The sequence below is a fragment of the Nerophis lumbriciformis genome, linkage group LG17, assembly GCF_033978685.3.
Source record: "Nerophis lumbriciformis linkage group LG17, RoL_Nlum_v2.1, whole genome shotgun sequence".
Classification (NCBI taxonomy): Eukaryota; Metazoa; Chordata; class Actinopteri; order Syngnathiformes; family Syngnathidae; genus Nerophis; species Nerophis lumbriciformis.
In genome coordinates, this window is record NC_084564.2 from 18,064,813 (window position 1) to 18,082,871 (window position 18,059).

At 41.8% G+C, this 18,059-nt stretch overlaps 2 protein-coding genes across 3 annotated transcripts in view; one reads left to right on the forward strand and one right to left on the reverse strand.

Annotated features, from left to right (window-relative positions):
* The window catches only part of LOC133614577 (mitochondrial intermediate peptidase-like), a 38,881-nt gene extending 38,337 nt beyond the window's left edge, over positions 1 to 544 (forward strand). Inside the window, exons 19-20 of one of the 2 annotated variants that reach the window (XM_061972653.1) lie at positions 1 to 105; positions 198 to 544. In XM_061972653.1, the coding sequence (XP_061828637.1) occupies positions 1 to 101 (101 nt within the window). In that variant the 3' untranslated portion in view covers positions 102 to 105; positions 198 to 544. The other variant, XM_061972652.1, reaches the window with a different exon arrangement.
* The window catches only part of LOC133614578 (tumor necrosis factor receptor superfamily member 19-like), a 27,789-nt gene continuing 10,271 nt past the window's right edge, over positions 542 to 18,059 (reverse strand). Inside the window, exons 4-10 of the mRNA XM_061972654.1 lie at positions 16,330 to 16,508; positions 16,123 to 16,208; positions 6,164 to 6,328; positions 5,933 to 6,061; positions 5,733 to 5,817; positions 1,795 to 1,972; positions 542 to 1,150 (exon numbers count right to left, since the gene is read on the reverse strand). Coding sequence (XP_061828638.1) covers positions 1,798 to 1,972; positions 5,733 to 5,817; positions 5,933 to 6,061; positions 6,164 to 6,328; positions 16,123 to 16,208; positions 16,330 to 16,508 — 819 coding nt within the window. The 3' untranslated portion in view covers positions 542 to 1,150; positions 1,795 to 1,797. The remainder of the gene's footprint in view (positions 1,151 to 1,794; positions 1,973 to 5,732; positions 5,818 to 5,932; positions 6,062 to 6,163; positions 6,329 to 16,122; positions 16,209 to 16,329; positions 16,509 to 18,059) is intronic.

The window sequence follows — 18,059 nt, forward strand, 5'->3', positions numbered from 1 at the left end:
GTATGCTGCAGCGTCGGCCCACCATGGAGGACTTTGTGGATGCGCTGGTGTCGGAGCTCCAGCCGAACTTTGAGACGTTCATCATGGACTCTGAGAGCTGAAAAGGTGCACATTATGGCCGCAATCAATACAACTTTGGACATTTGCAAGGGCTTCTCGCAATATGTGGACTAAAATCTGTAATTTGCCTGTTTTAGAACCCCCACTGACTGTCCCCTAGCAACAGTCACGTGATGCAAGCGCATGATGCTAGGTCAGGTTTGCTCTTTAGCTATACGCACAAAGTGGTCAGTCTTAACACATTCACACAGTCGTTAGCAGCTCCTTGTACTTCCTGCGACATTTGACCCCTGGCTAAGCCCCACATGTTTTTGGACCGGCTAGGAGCGGTTACTAAAGGTGTCAAACATTTGATAAAATAGATGTCGTGTGAAGTCACAGCTCCAAAAAAAAACTAAATGTGATGAATTGTCTTTTTTCATGCTCTAAAAATCCGTTTATAAAATGAGAAACAGATGGAAATAAAGCAGAACACTGGAGAGTATTTTCACTTGTTCAAGTGGTTTATTAACAAAAGTGTAAATCAGGTGCGTTTGCATTGACGTGACCATCAACGCTACAAGTGGCAGAAAAGCGCAACACATTATCAGTCATGTTTATGTTACAAAAATATGCAGTTACTTTACTATTTTACATTATCTACAAGCCACTTGAACATTCCTCGTTGTATTTATACGCCATTTTCAGATTGTCTTCAGTGTGCATCCTTGACACACACACAGCAAGGTCACAAGGCACGCTGTTGTTTCGTCTTTGCGTCACCATGCAGGACAGAGCAGAGCAGGGATGGTCAAGTCAATACAGACCTCCATGTTTGAACTTCATTCACTTTCACCTTGCTGGGCCAGAGAGTTCACATCGTGCGTGTCGTCGGTGTGTTGTGTCCCCTCTCGCAGCCGTGTTTCTTGTTTGCGTGTGTACTTTGTTTGGACCCTTTTTGACCAGAGAAGGTCTGGGGGTCAGCTGCGGGGATTTCAAAGGGACCACACGGGAGGGAGGGTTACAGCAAGGGAGGGTGTGTGAAAGGGGATCTGGCCGCTGCTGCTGTAGAGTCCAGGCTGGTAAATGAGCCAGAGAAATGTGTGTCGTCCTGGAGTGAGAGCAGGAAGAGGAAGGCCATCAGGCGCTGATTAGTAACATAGCTGAGCTCTGCTTGCATACATCAAAGACTGTGTCATCTCTTCTTTCTCTTTACCAGTTGCCCTTCATGCACACTGTGTCACTTTGCAAGCCAAGCGATGTCATACTCATGTTGTTATACAAATGAAGTATAGGGTCTGGTGGTGATATTTTTATGAACTATAACCTTTGCAGGTAAACTTAATTTGGTCTCCTCTAAACTTTTGAATGTCCTACTGTTCAGTGTTTTAGTACATTTTGCACAACTTCTCTAACATGAAGCTGATTGTCTTTTTGTTAGTTAGCATGCTACGTCCTGGTTAATTATTATGGCAGAACTGATGGGAGGCCCCATTATGAATCTGGGCTGGTGGATGGTTTCATGAATGCGTTAGCGACGTCATATGGCTGTTGTTAAGTTCTGTGTTCACTTTTTAGTCAGAAAAATCTAACGTGTGACTAAATTTTGATGCATCATTCGTTTTTAGCACCCAGTCACTCATATCATTCAGCAGTTTGCTCTGCAGCAAATCATATCAAACTGGAGACGCTCATAATGCCATCCATCCATAAATCATACTTGTTCTTGCCAAAGCCAGCTAAAGGTCACCTCACCCTTTAAGGGGACAACGGCTGCTTCTCTCTTGCCTCTGTTTCGTCACTTTCTCCGCATTCGACCGCTGCTCCTCCAGCAGGTTCTGGTTCCAACCTGAAAGCCTCCGAGACGGCTTCCGCGGATGTTGAATGTTCTCCTGGCTGCAATGGTCCCAGCTCGTCTTCCTGCTCCAAGTTTCTAGTGAGTGAGGAAAAAAGGGCTGTGATTTTCTGCATGAATCTGGTTCGCAGCCACACGTGTATGGAAGGTCAAATGGGAAAAAATTAAATAAATGAATGAATCTTTAAATAATGACTTCATTGTGTCAATTCATTATATTTGGAATTGAATACGTAAATGTGTCATTGATTTATTTCATGTAATAGTACATGTACCGTAATTATTCCAGTATTTAATTATTTCATGATTTATTTATTTAATAAATGTGTGTCAGCACTTTATCAATGTATTTTATCTGTCAAACTCGGCTGTCAAGGTCAGTGGGCGGGTACTAACACCTGATTGGTTACCCGGCACTTCAACTGTGGAGCTCTTTGACAGAGAAGCGGAGGAGTACTGGTCATTAACTTTGTCTAAAAGTACGGAAATAACTCCGACAATGTCAATACATTCCTCTACTTTAACTGCTACATGTTCAACACTTATTGCTTCCACATACTCCGCAAGGTTTAAATATCATCCACCAAATCTCAAAGTATGAGTATATATAGTTCCAGGCTGCAGACCAAAGCAATCATTAAACTAGATTTGTGTTAGCCCCGCCCACTGACTTTGGTAGGTGAGTTTGATTAATAAAATTAATTCATGAAGCGCTTACGCACATATTCATTAAATAAATTATTAAATTATGAAATAGTAACTTGTAAAATTATTAAATCATGAAATCAATAATTAGTTAACTAATTGAATGAATAATAAAATATATATTTAACAGTTAAAAAAAATAAACTGATTAAATTATTAATTCAAATCAAATCAACTTTATTTATAAAGCACATTTAAAATTTACCACAGGAGTAGCCAAAGTGCTGTACAATGGGCAGGTTAAAAGATAATACGAGAACCGAGCAAACACAACACTTGTACGTTACATTAAATTAACACCAAAAAAATTACATTTAATAACACATTTTTGTATTTTATTTCAATTATAATGAATGACACATTTAAGTAATTATTTAAAGATGTATTACCTATTTAATTCTGTCCCATGTGACCTTCATACTGTCTGTCTTTAAATGATTGTTTGTTCTTCATCTGAAAGAGTTCCCAGTAATGCAAGTATGCAGCCTTGAGGCATATTTACTTTTCCTATGTAATTATATATATATATATTTTTTTTTTTTTTAATTAAAAAAAAAAATTTAATTTATTAAATCAACATAAAAAAACACAAGATACACTTTCAATTAGTGCATCAACCCAAAAAACCTCCCTCCCCTATTCACACTCATCCACACCCACTCACACAAAAGGGTTGTTTCTTTCTGCTACCAATATTCTGCTTCCCACAACATAGACAACACAGTCTGCAAGGGACACAGTCCCTGAAACACACGTGATTGTGTGTACTGCTGGTCCACTAACATTTTCATTAATTACTATTTTTTATATAATTGTTTTTATATTGTTTTACTTTCTTTTTTTATCCAAGAAAATGTTTATTTATTTATCTTATTTTTATTTTTTTTAAAGGACCTTATCTTCACCAGACCAGGTTATCAATGAAATTAGATTTGTTTAAAGGGTTTTTAAAACCAGGTCCAGTCCAGATAATGTCCAAGTCGGGCTCAGCAACACACACCTTCATCCATGTACACTGAAAAATTAGGGAACACAACAGATTGCATATAATTTATAAACAAAATTACATTTTCAAAAGAAGCACAGTCCAGATTATGTCCAGGTCACTCAAATTATGGAACACAACAACAGATAGCATATAATCTATAAACATAATTACATTTTCAAAATAAGCCTTTGAGGACTTCCCACCTTTTTTAATGTTTTTTGGCATCATTATCATTTTCAACCATGTAACTTTCTAAAGTTAAAAAATACTAAATAAATGTTTTAAAGAAAGTAATACTAAGTGAACATCTGTTTTTGGCCTTAAAAATAAACCTTTTACCGAGTACTATAATTAAATTAACTAAATCATGACTGTCAATGAACTCTCCTAAAATAACAGAAACCACATCAAGCTTCATAAACAAACCAATCCTTAAACACATTTTTTCAACTTCCACCTTGTAATTATATATTTTATCTATGTTTATGTCACACCCTTATTCTCCATTGTTTTTTGTCGACATAATTTTTTTCACGGTCCCCCTAAATTTAGATACAATTGAGAACCAGATATTTGTTTGGTTATTTATCCGTACAAAACAATGATGTCAGGAACTCATAGAAAAATGTTTCACACACACCCTGATTTGAAATCCTAATTAGAATTCGTATTTATTTTATATTATTATTTATATCCTCATAACCGGTAAACAGTAGGGTTACGTATGTATACTTGGTCATATTTCCTGGTTGAGCCTGTTGATTAATTTAAGCAGTGCTTCCACATAGCTGGAGTAATTCTCACTTCCCTTACACCTTAAACGCTGTGCTGGACAATGAGTTTGACAGCCTCCGGCTTTCAGCTCATTGGCTAGCCTTGCTCAACTTAACTCTCATCCAGTGAGGTTTTGTGGACTTGTTTGAAGCCCCAGCCACACTAGCTGGCATCTGCTATTTTTTCTGTATACCGTATTTTCCGCACTATTAGCCGCACCTAAAAACCACAAATTTACTCAAAAGCTGACAGTGCGGCTTTTAACCCGGTGCGCTTTATATATGGATTAATATTACGATTCATTTTCATAAAGTTTCGATCTCGCAACTTCGGTAAACAGCCGCCATCTTTTTTCCCGGTAGAACAGGAAGCTCTTCTTCTTCTATGCAAGCAACCGCCAAGGTAAGCACCCGCCCCCATAGAACAGGAAGCGCTTCTTCTTCTACTGTAAGCAACCACCCGCCCGCGTAGAAGAAGAAAAAGCGTGCGGATATCACCGTACGTTTCATTTCCTTTGTGTGTTTACATCTGTAAAGACCACAAAATGGCTCCTACTAAGCGTCAGGGATCCGGTTCATGAAAAGACGCAATCTCTCCATCCGCACACGGATTACCGGTACTATTTCACAGCAACTGATATTCCTGTGAACCGCACTGGATACAACGGGAGCACGTACGGTGAATATTCGCACCACAGGGAATGAGAAGTCATCCTTCACTGTGGTTCTAGCTTGCCATGCTAATGGCCAGAAAATCCCATGGTGATATTCAAAAGGAAGACCTTGCCAAAAGAGACCTTTCCAGCCGGCGTCATCATCAAAGCTAACTCGAAGGGATGGATGAAGAAAAGATGAGCGAGTGGTTAAGGTAAGTTTAAGTTTACGCGAAGAGGCCGGGTGGCTTTTTTCACGCAGCTCTGTCCATGTTGATATACGTATGTTTGTGATTGCACATTTGCGTACATTTTGGGAGTGAACAGAGTTGTTAGAACGCTGGTTTTTAATATATTATTAAAGTTTGACTGACCTATCTGACTGTTTTCTTGACATTCCTTTAGCGCAGTTAGATGCGGCTTACAACACCGGGCGGCTTATAGGTGGACAAAGTTTTGAAATATGCCGTTCATTGAAGGCGCGGCTTTTAACCCAGGGCGCCTTATGGTGCGGAAAATACGGTACTCTTAACGACCCTAACAAGCGCAATTTTTTGTCATTTCAAAATCTACATCACATGCCTCACTTTGTAAGAACCAGGTGATTTCCCCCAACCAATCAGGGAAGAATGGTAGTCAAAGCAATGAAAAAAGTTGTATTTCCTCGATGTGTGGGGATTTGGTTTTATTTCTCCATGTGAGGCGTATTGGTGGCTCACCTGTCGCTGAGACCGGTGTCAGACTCAAATGGTGCTTGGTCCAGACTGTCCTTACTGCACAACGATGGGATCAGGTGGACTGAGCCTGAGGAGCACATGGAAACAAGGTAATGAGGTCATGTGATATGTTGAAGTCCTAAATGCTGGCACAATGTCTTAATATTGTGGTGGTGAGCATATATCATTTGTGATTAGCATACCACAGGTGTGTCCTTGGCCCAAATGACACTGGCAGCAGGGTCTCTGAGGGATGTCATGGAGCCAACGTGGGTCCAGGTATGACAGCTCGGCGCCACCGCTCGGACAGTCCTGGGTCCTCAGAGATGCCGCTGAGGAAAATAAAAGTCAGTACTTTCCCCCCCTCTTCATACGGTGTATTTCCCACCCACCTGGAATGCTCCAGTACTGAAATAATTTTCAGTGTGACTCACCGCTGTGCTTCTTCTCCAGCAGCTGCCTCTTGCAGTAGATGACGCACAGCACCAGCAGGGCCAGCAGTACCGTAGCCAGGGCGCTGCAGATGACCGCTGCCAGTGCTATGTCGCGAGGACTGGTCACTACCGAAGGCAGCGGCACCAGGTTCACTCGCCCACTGCCTACACACACACACACACACAAAACAGAACACAGTTTATTGTTCCATCTACAAAGAGCGACTAATGAGTCAACTCCACCGGTGTATCACATCAACAGACAGTAATCAGTGAGACAAGTCTGTGTGTGTTGTCACAGTGCGCACAATTTCTCTTAATGCCTCCAGGCCTCACAATGCAAGTTCCAACAAATAAAAAGAACACAAGGTTTTCATCTTGCTTATGGACCGGCACTGATGTTTGACAAGAAATGTCTTTGGTAACATTTAATTATCCCTTCAGTCAATCTCAGTGCAGCATTAGTTTCATTCAGTCATTCAGGCTTATGAGTGTTGTTAAATACAGGCTTAACACTACATTTGGTGGGGGTCATAAAAAAATGTACATGTAGCAATTTGTCAAATGTAACCATCTGTTGACATAGTGTGTTCCTGTAAATAAACTATGTACCAGGGTTTGGAGCCTACAGTAAAGCAAGCAAAGAACACCACAGTTCATCCTCACAAAGCAGTGGACATTTGTGTTTTGATATTTCTCCCCCCAAATGTGTAACTCTGGCAAAAGAAAAAGACCAACAAATACATGCCCACTGCAGAAGATGTCCAGTTCTTGGGAGTACATGGCACTAATTCACATCAGAAGTTATCTCGAGGCAGCATGTGTAGAATCACACCACTCATACCTTAAAAAGCACCAACTGAACCCCACATGAGCAATCACTTGGCGACAAAGGAAATGAAAAACTCCTTTGAGGGAAAAAACTTGGGCTGTCCCGGTTCAATATTGATATTGGCAAAGAAAAACAAGTTTCGAATGATATCGGCTTGCATCTAAAATCTTGGATATAAGCTGTCAATACAAGCAACGCGTTTATTTGTGCAAATCTGGACAGCCAGTTAACAGCTAAATGTCCTCCGGTAAGTACATAATGTTGGTCTTTTACTGTGAAGTTATTTACAAAAGGTAATCGTGGTAGGCTATAGTCTACTAGGAACCGCTGTACAACAGCTAACAACACAACAGCAATATCACACAAGCGCGGTGTGACCTCGGGGAACAAGATTTTTGATGAAGCGTATGTAGCACTTGACTTCACTGTAACCACGGTTGGAGACAAGAAATCACTAGTGTGTTGTTTCTTTTAATGTTAGTAAGCTTACAATGTTATGTAGAGGTATAGTTATAACAATATTACAAACAAATTATACTATTTATCGTCATGGTGGAGAGTGAGTGGGCGCAAAATTTTTTCTTCTTCCAAGGGGGGGGGCGCAACAGAAAATAATTGAGAAGCACTGCTTTAATTGAACAGTATCGCAATGTAAAACAGCACAGTTTTCAGTAAAACAAGTATCAAATAATTTTAGTTCCAAATTACCCACAGATGCAAAGTCTCCAAGTCAGAAGTGTATTAGAAAGTATCCAGTAACGAACGTGTCCGCATCATTCAACTTACTTCACAAACAAAAAAACACTAACGTCGATTTATTGCACACCGCAAAAAAAACCACAGTAATCACATAAGTGCGTTGTAAAGTCTTATGGCTGTGGGTAGAAAAGACCTGAAGTCTGACATATAGAGCGTGAACAGGTAAGGTGACAGCACCGTCCCTTGGGGAGCACCAATGCTGCAAACTACCACACCTGAAGAACATTCACGCAGCCAGTCGATGAGGTAGTTAATGATCCATGCAGTCAGGTGATGGTTCACTCCCGCCTCTTCCAGTTTCACCAGCAGCAGTGCCGGCTGGATGGTGTTGTAAGCACTGGAGAAGTGAAAGAACATGACTCTCACCGTACTTCTTGCAGTCTCCAGGTGGGCGAGGGCCCGATGCAGCAGGTAGATGATAGCATCATCCATCCCGATGCCTTGACATTAAGCAAACTAGAATGCTGCCGCTGTCTGCGTGCATAGGTGGCTGAGGATTATCCACTCCATGGTCTTCATTAGGTGGGAGGTCAGGGTAACAGGTCTGAAGTGGTTTGGCTCCTTAGGATAAGGTGTTTTAGGGATTGGAACCACACAGGAGCTCTTCCAGAGTGTAGAGACTTTTTCCAGGCTGAGGCTCAAGTTAAAAATGTAATGGGCCACAACAGTTAACTGGTCCGCACATTCCCTGAGTAGCCTAGAACTGATGCCATCTGGGCTTGTAGCCTTCCTGACCTTGTTCCTTCCTAACTCCTCCTTACTTGATTCAAACTAATGGAGTGTTGGGTGGGTGATGGCTGGGTGTGGTAAACTGGGCTGACTGAGAGGGGTTTGTTAGGAAGGTGTGGACCATGCTGAGGTGTAAACGGTTGAGGCAGGTGTGGTGTGGATGTGAAGGGGTTGCAGTGGGGCCACAGTCAAACCTGTTGAAAAAACATTGTTTGTTGGCCCACTCTTGGTCCCCAGAAGCCTAGTGACCACTCCCACCTCTTCCATGACCTGAAATCAGTTTCAGGCTGGTCCACACTAGTCTTTCTTACTCCTCCTGATCTTATATTGAAGATCCCGCTGGACTCTCCTCAGCTCCTCCTTTTTTCCTGAGGTGAAAGCCCTTTCCTTCTCATTTAGTAGGGCCTTCAGCTCAGTGGTGACCCAGGGTTTATTGTTGGGAAAACACCGGACCATCTTGAAGGGCACAGTGTTTCCCACACAGAAGTTTATATTTATTTTGATGGACTGAGTCAAACTGTCCTCTCCATGTGGGCTGCAGAGTACTTTCAAGTCTGTGGTGTCAAAACAGTCCCTCAACTGCTCACATGCCTCCTCTGTCCACTTCATCACACTTCTCCTTTGTGGAAGCTGTTTTTTCACCACAGGGATGTAATGTGGCAGAAGATGAACAAGGTTGTAATCAGAGCATCCAAGAGGGGGCAGGTGGGTAGCTGTGTATGCGTCCTTGGCATTAGCATATTATTTTGGCCACTAAGTGTCGCTAAAGACAATTAACACTCCACTGTGTTGTGGCTTGTACAGCCCTTTGAGACACTTGTGATTTAGGGCTATATAAGTAAACTTTGATTGATTGATGACTTTAACTCAAAGACATCATACGTCAAGTCCAGACAGTTAATTAAGTTAAGTTAAGTTAAAGTACCAATGATTGTCACACACACACTAGGTGTGGTGAAATTTGTCCTCTGCGGTGAGGGTAGCAGTGGGCAGCAGCGGTGGCCGCGCCCGGGAATCATTTTTGGTGATTTAACCCCCAATTCCAACCCTTGATGCTGAGTGCCAAGCAGGGAGGTAATGGGTCCCATTTTTATAGTCTTTGGTATGACTCGGCCGGGGTTTGAACTCACAACCTACCGATCTCAGGGCGGACACTCTATAACCACTAGGCCACTGAGTAAGTAATAATAAATAGGTTCGGTATTTTTCCCCATAGCTTTTTTTAACATTCCACATTACAAAATAATAAAACGTATGTTCCTGCCGATATCGTATCGGATCAAGATTGGTATTAGCTAATACTCAAGGCTCCAATATCTGTATCGTATCGGAAGTAAAAAAGTTGTATCGGACACTCGAAGAAAAAAACTCAAACACAAGTCAGGCTCGGTGGGGAGACGGTGGCTCGACTGGTTGGGTTGAGAGCGAGAGACAGAGTAGAGGGGCTGAGTGACTGGGTTGGGACCAGAGAACAATGGGTGTCTTTTGCTGCGTTTCTACCTTCATTTCCAGTAATTACCAGTATATATGTTTTTAATTAAAGAATTCCTGCTTAAATGTTAAGTATTTTCCACAAGAGAAAGCTGATCTTCTGCCAGTGCGTAAGGCTAAAATCAATTAGGAGAGGCAGAGGCAGATGAAAAGAACGTGAGAAAGTCTTCAAGGAGCGCGCACCAGTAGGCACACATTGTGTTACGCAATGTAAACAGTGCTCCAACCTTGGGTAGTGTGGTTATTCAGCCACATAGGGGATAAGGGTGTTTCAACATTCCCCATAAAAACAAAGTTTAAACCATTCAGAACTTTGCAGGCTGCAGAGAAGGCAATTTAAAATCATACTTCCTGCTCCTGAACATTTTCAGTTGCCGAAAAAAAACAAAAAACAGCAGTACCTTGTACACAGGAACATTCAATCACAAACAAGACAATGTGATATTCTGTAATACTCCAGCTGAGCTGATCATTACAAATATAGTTATGCCAGGATGTCCTTTGTAGACAGGCAAATGTGTTTGAAGTGGCTATTGTCCAGGTTAAATCTAACCCCTCCAAGAAGAACATCATCTGCTCTCACGGCACAAAAGGCGGTCTGTTATCAGAAGCCAAGCAGCTGCAGCAAATAAACACCAGTCCATTGAAGAGCGCTCACCTGCTGATAGTATCTACACATAAAGCACAGTCTTTCATATGGACTCCCCCTCTGCCTCCCGCCTGGGACTTTGATTTGTGCCTTTCCAAACACTTGAAACACATCACTCCCAGCAGAAGTGAGCAACCCTGAACTCCAAAAGATGACTGCGGAGCTCTCGCTTTACAACGGGGTCATTTCTCATGTAGAAGGAACTAAATTGGACTTGGTTAACATGGTCATAAAGACAAGTCTTGAACACGAGGAGCATTTCAGGAATTTATCATTTTGTAATTTAGGCAAGTCCGAATGTTTTTTTTCCAAAGAGGATCCATTATTTAGGAGTGTCCCTCGATTTTTGATCCGATACAATATCAGCACGAATCATAGTACACGCATACTTTTATTATTTTGTAGTGCAGAATGTTAGAAAAGGCTTTATCAAGTGAAATTACTCCGAGAACATTTTTAGGTAAGAAAAACACTAACCAATGTATTTACTTGAATGGATTTAAGCTATAAACACAAATAATGCAACAAGAGAAGTATTTCAGTTTTGTAAAGTACATTTCTACAGCATATACGGGCATCTACATCAACAATATTATTTGTGCATATGGGACAGGAAAGTAAGGCTGCACGATTTTGAGGAAAAACCTAATTGCGATTTTTCTTTTCAAAATCACAAATAGCATAAAACTGCGAAAATAGCGAGTGAAGGAAGACACGTTACTTTTAGACTGTGAATCAACATATTCTTGTCTCAAGGTGCCACACATTAGAACAATATGCAATCATTTACTTTAAAAAAATATTTGGCTTTATGCAGACAGACTCAGAGCTTTTGTTTACATTATGCTGGTAAACTGAAGAAATAACCAATAAAAACTATACATTGTTTATAATGTAATGTAAATAATATTAAAGCAAGTCACCATTTAAAGGGACATAAACTTTTTTTTTCTCATTACTGTAGAATTATTTACCATTGAACTGTAATTGGAAGTTAAATAACTCTCTTATCCTAAATAAATAAACTAATAAAATAAAATTGACTGTCATTTCTGTAAGCAAAAATGTAACTCAAATAAATATTGAACATCTTAAAGTGCATATTTTTCCATTTGGAAAAACTAGGTCAGGTTGTCTTTTTTTTTTTTTTTGCCATCACAGCATTCTTGCACGTTTGTCCCTGTTGATGGTCTCATGTTGCCCATCCTACGGGACATTTGGCTATGTAATCGTATTGTATTCCTCCTAATATTTGTTACTTTGCTTAACTAGCGAGTCGCAAAGCTCCCTGTCCGTGCTTCCTGTGTGTATAAAGCTGGCAGTCTTGCTCTCCGCCGACCAAAACAAAGATTGTGGATGACTAAAAGAGGGTTCACTGCGTTCAGTTAATTCTACTGTAAAATAAACGCGCTCAGGTGCTGAGAGCGATGCAATGAGTGTGACCTCTTTTTCCCTGTTTGAAGCGAGAGACGAAGAAAAGCGAGGCTCAACAATTCTGATTGGCAAACATGTCTGTCACTCATATGCCAGTTACATTATCGCACAAATCAAAACCTCAATGGCGATTCATATGTCGATTAATTGTGCAGCCCTACAGGACAGCTTATAAACCGATATCATTCGATATTGTTACTTCATGGACTGATATCAATATCGGATCGGGACACCCCTAACATGTTTTACATTAAAGATGCTAAAACCAATCCAATATTGGCTAATATATGCAAAGCTACAGTATCTTAACAAAAACATATGTATTTTGGCTTTGTGTTATTGTTAACAAAGCAAATTACTGTAATATCTAATTATATATCAGTAATTATGCATTGATTTTATTTTTACTTTAAGTCGAGGGCCAATAAAAAAGGAGCCAATAATAGCCACCTGGCCGCAATTTTGGGAGCCCCGATTAAAAGTGCCTAAAACACATTCGGAAGGACAGGTCGACAGAAAATTGTTTGTTGATTAATCACATCTTCAAGCAAATGAGACAAAATGGAGTACTTTATTTCACAGCAACCAGCAGAGGTACTGTTGATTTATCCATCCTTCCATTTCCTACCGCTTCTCCCTCTCGGAGTAGCGGGGGTGGCTGGAGCCTATCCCAGCTGCAATAGGTCAGCAGGCTGGGTACACCCTGGACAAGTCACCACCTCATCGCAGGGCCAACACAGATAGACAAACAACCATCCACACTCACATTCACAAACTAGGGCCAATTTAGTGTTGCCAATCAACCTATCCCAGTCGCAGCTATTTTGTGGTCTTGAGAAAAACGTAATCTCAGCTAAGAGAAGTTGAGCTACCAAAATGTTTAACTTTTATGGTGAAAGCAAATTTTAAAAATATGTCCTGTTCAAATGAGATCATGCCAAAGTGTTTTCTTGGTGGTGATAGGCGTAGCGTTTTGAAATGCTGATGGCAATATCAAGCACTGACACGTTAGCGACTGGTAAACATGTTTTTGAAAATTAGAGGCTGTGGTTTGGATTACTGTTAGGCACTGCAGCAAGGAATGCTCTCCAGCGGGTCAGGTTTTGTGGCATCTCTGATTTGTAACAAAGTTTTGAAGCTGCCGCGATTGAATCTTGGGATTGATTTAACTTAATGGATTAGCTTTCCCAGCTTGCTCTCTTCGTTTTTGTCTTGTCTGAACTTTTTTTGAAGCCTCTTTCTTTGTGCTGTCCTCAAATCTAAACATCAGACATGGATATGATCAGCTGGACTCTCGACGCAATTGACAAAGTCTTTGCGACGAGGAAAAGAGGTTCGGGGGAGCCTGGCTGCCCTGATGGAACCATTGCTTCGGGGTATGTGAGAGATTCCTGGGATAAATGGAGAATCATGTGCCTCTCAGTCCTTTCCATCGAGGACGTGGAAGACATCTACCTATTTGGAACCGTGATCGCGGGGCACCTGCTGATTGGGCTGGGCATTGCTCTGGTGTATCGTCAAATTCGTAAGACGATGGCAGCCACTCAAGGAGCCCAAAGGCTGTTCATCGCAATGGAAAATTTGGGCAGGGCTGTGGGAACACAGACTGCGGCGATTTCTGAACTGAATCGCAAGATGGATCACATCATGGAGAAGCTTGCTGAAAAGGAAAATTTTATTGAAATTGAGAGAAGCGAGCATGGACAAATGAACAGACAAGCCATTGTTTTTTGTCTCCTCGCGGAAAACAAACATCCTAATCTACGATTTGACTCCCTCGAATGGTCTTGACGGTGTGAACAACAGGGACAGGCTGTTCTGAAAAACACCCCCGAGGACACCTCAATGATGGACGCTTTTGACCTCCCTCCCTCCTCGACACCTGGAGTCGAACTTTTGCAGATCAGCCTCAATCCATAAAAAAAACATTACATCATCACACCCAAGGACAATTGGGCACACATGCACACACCCCCTCGCCCCCTCCCCCACCCCACGCCTTCACCACCGCTTCTTTCTCGGGGTGATGGTCGGATGGCAGCGGTCGCCTTCCAGGGCCCCAACTCCCCGCCCCTCTGTTGCAAGTTTGTCGTGATTAAATGTAACATGTATATGTGTGCATTGCATGGAGGTCTTTTCCCACTCCAGACTAGGCCCCCTTAGGAGCCCAGTCTAGATTGTATTTTTTTACTCATCTTTTTCAAACTTTTACAGGGCGTTCTTGTTCTGTAACCCTGTACACTGTTTGTTTTGTCTAATCATGAACGGGTTTGTGCTGAAAACAAAGTTTTGTTGTACTTGTGCAATGACAGTAAAGACCTATCTATCTATCTATCTATTGATGATGGATTGTTCAGGTTTTTGGTCGGGATGTAAGGTAGTTTGCTCAAGAGGTCACACAGAAGCTGCAGCTATGTTGAATTCAGTTTGCTCTGTCATATTTCACATTATAAAACTGAAAATACATGAATTTACATTGTCCATCTTTATGACTGCAACAGAAGCTACCATTGGGCGGTTGCATAAATCCAACAATACACACAAGCTGGATGCAAGCAGGTCTGACGAGGACAATGTATGAGTTTGTATGCTCTGCTCTACCGTGACAGTGAAAACCTCCAGCAGATGAAACCCATTAGAAGACTCCATAAAACACAATCTTGTTTTTACTTGGCCTAAAAAAAGTCACTGGGGAAAGCAAGGAGAAAGAAAAGGGCTGCTTTAAGATTTACAGTCCACGCCAGAGGGTGACTGCCTCCCTTGCACAGCTGCAATGCGGCCTCAGGCCAATGAGGCCTATTAGAATAATCTACCCTTTCGCTTTTCATCACTCTCCTCAAGATAACACTCAGACCGAGGGAGCAAGGCTTTGGGGAAGCTCCATTCAGAGTCCCTGTAGGAGCTAACTGCCAGCTATGTCCTTAGACAATGGCTGTTTTGTTTCGCAGGCCTTCCTCCAGTATCACCATTGGAAGCTGCATAGCTGGACCATTAGGCCCACAGAGGAAAGCCAAGGCAAACATCAATGTTGCAATGAAAAGCACACAAATATGAAATCATTCATTTTCTGGGGGGATTGTGTGATATCCCAGAGCCGTCTCAATTTATTTAACACATAGGCGCTAAACCTGGCCAGGACTGCCCTGAAGCAAAGGCTGCCAAATAGCCTCTTCGGAAACAGCTGCCACGTCCTCTACAAAAAGGAAGTCACACTATTTCCAAAGGTATAATAAAAGTTGCCTCGCCTATTTTGTTTGATGTGCAAACCTGGAATCATTAGCTCGGAGAAGATAATTGAGTCTTGCTTGACCTGCTTGCATCTTTTTTGTATGGCAGATATTGGTCATAGTAGTAGAAACTGGTTGTGTTTAAACATCTTAGAGCAGTGGTTCTTAACCTGGGTTCAATCGAACCCTAGGGGTTCGGTGAGTCGGCCTCAGGGGTTCGGCGGAGGTCAAAACAGACCGGACTCATCGTGTATAATACAAACTTCTCCCTATCGGCGTATTACGGATACGGCAACAGCTGACTGGTTTGCAGGTGTGTAATTTGTTGTGAGTTTATGCACTGTGTTGGTTTTGTTGTTTGAAAAAGGTGATGTTCATGCACAGTTCATTTTATGGACCAGTAAAAAACATGGTAACACTTTAGTATGGGGAACATATTCACCATTAATTAGTTGCTTATTAACATACAAATTAGTAAAATATTGGCTCTTAACTAGTCATTATTAAGTACTTATTAATGCCTTATTTGGCATGGCCTTATTATAACCCTAACCCTCTAACCCTGACCCTAACCCTAACCAAATAACTCTAAATGAAGTCTTTATTACTTAGAATATGTTTCCCTAGTGTCCAAATAACTCTAAATTAAGTATTTGTTACTTAACACTTATCAAAAACATATAACTTTGTCTTGAATTGTAAAAAAAAAAAAAAACATTTGATTTTTCACTAACGAAGGGTTCGGTGAATGCGCATATGAAACTGGTGGGGTTCGGTACCTCCAACAAGGTTAAGAACCACTGTCTTAGAGTGTTGAGAAGCTAGGAAATGTGCTTACAGTGAGGCTCATACAGAGGCGGCGAGTCTCCACAAGGTATACACTCCATGTCTTTGAAGCCACTTAGTTTTGTCTTCCTGTAGAATCTGTTGACAGTGAAAGTGGTCATGAAAATGAGACAAGCGTGAGTGTTGTGTATGTATTCCTTACACCCCAATCCTAAACATTGAAAAAAAATATGATGATGAAACATGTTCGCCCTCTCACCCTGGAAGGCACTCGCCACACACAGCATTGCTGGTAGTGGAACAGTTGCTCTTCTGGAAGCGGTTGATGACTCCGCAGTCCAGACAGGGCTTACACTTCTGGAGGCTGCGGTCTTCCTTGAAGCGACTGGTCCGACACGGCACACACCGTGCATCCTCTCCGTAACCAAAGCCACATTCCTGGAGGGATTAAAAGACAAAATACAGCGGGTAAGAGTGGGGAGATTTGGTGCAGCTGCAGAAAAAGAGGGCTTGAATGTATGTGACTACCAAGGGTGTGGAATTAAAGACTGATCTTGGCTCGTGGGATCAGAGGAGAACAATGGCAGACCTCTTTGGAGAGTCCATCTTACACTGGCAATAATCTCCCTGACTCTCTCCAAACTGAAAGGGCGGCCTTCCGCTGTAGGACCCAGAAAGGCCACACATTTGAATGATAAAGGCCCTGAGGGACACCCACTGTTGTATTATAGCGCGTTTATTGCTGTGTGTTTGTGAGGCTCGCCCTGCAGGCAGAGACCCACTGGGTGTCCCGGTTGCTTGAGAGGCCAGCAAGCAAAGGAACCACTTCAATAAGGAGGCAGTTTACATTATAGGGATGTATGGGAGAGTGAATACACACTTTTTGTCTGCACATAAATAGCACAGCTTCCTTCTCCTGTGTGACCGATCTGATTATGCTCAAGCGTCTTTGGAGGACGTGCTCACCTGAACGCAGCCAGATGGCAAGATATGTTGTGCAAAAACTTGACAAACATGGTTGGCACGATTGTGCGGACGAAAACACTTTTTCTCTGCAACTAGCAATAGTATAACACAATAATACCAGCAAAGTTGTGTTTTTTTTCGAACTACAAAGCAGGCCTGCCCAAAGTCATGCATGGGGGCCATTTGCTAAGATCAACTTGTTTTTTGCTGGAATGAAAAAAAAATATGACCCTTACCAAAATATTATGAAGTAGCTTGAGAGACTAAAATTTTATCAGTTCAAGGGGTCATATTATGATTTTTTGTTACATTTAAAGCACTTTCTTGTGGTCTAGATGTAAAGGTGGTTCTTTGGTCAAAATCTTTGAATGGATTATGTTTTACAGACGGTCTTCAAGTCGCTTTCTCTTCAGGATGCGCCATTTTGTAGGCGGTCTTCTTTACGTGCCTCCACTTCGACTGTGTCTTTTCCCCGCCAGCCATGTTGTAGTTTTTATCGCTTCCATATGGAATCTACTGACAGATATAAGTTCAAACGATACGCTAATTTGTATTAGAAATGACAACAGTGGAGAATGCATGTGCATGTACGAGCTAGTCTGCCCCACAACAAAAGGGTAGAGAATGAAAAAATGACCCTTGGGTTGGACTTTGAACACCACTGTCCTAAGGGATAAGATCAGTGTAATCTGACTTTACAGTTAAGTAAGTGGTCTGATCTTGCTTTCAATCGGGCACATAAAAGTCTGACAGGCTGCACATTGTTTTGTCTGAATGAATTGGCAAAATGTCCATTTACATGCCAACTGTACAAGTTAGGGAGGTGAGCTCATACATTGACAGCTGCCCTACTGTATTCCAGTGTTCCAATGTCAAGCTTTGACAACACACACAGGGAAGGAGGCGCTCATATATCATTAAAGTGAAGGTCAGCTTCAAAGGGCTCTTCCCTTCTCTCTTCGCCCGTGTCCCATTTCACTGCCTGGGCATGCAGTCCTGCAGGAATGTGGGCACAAGACTGTG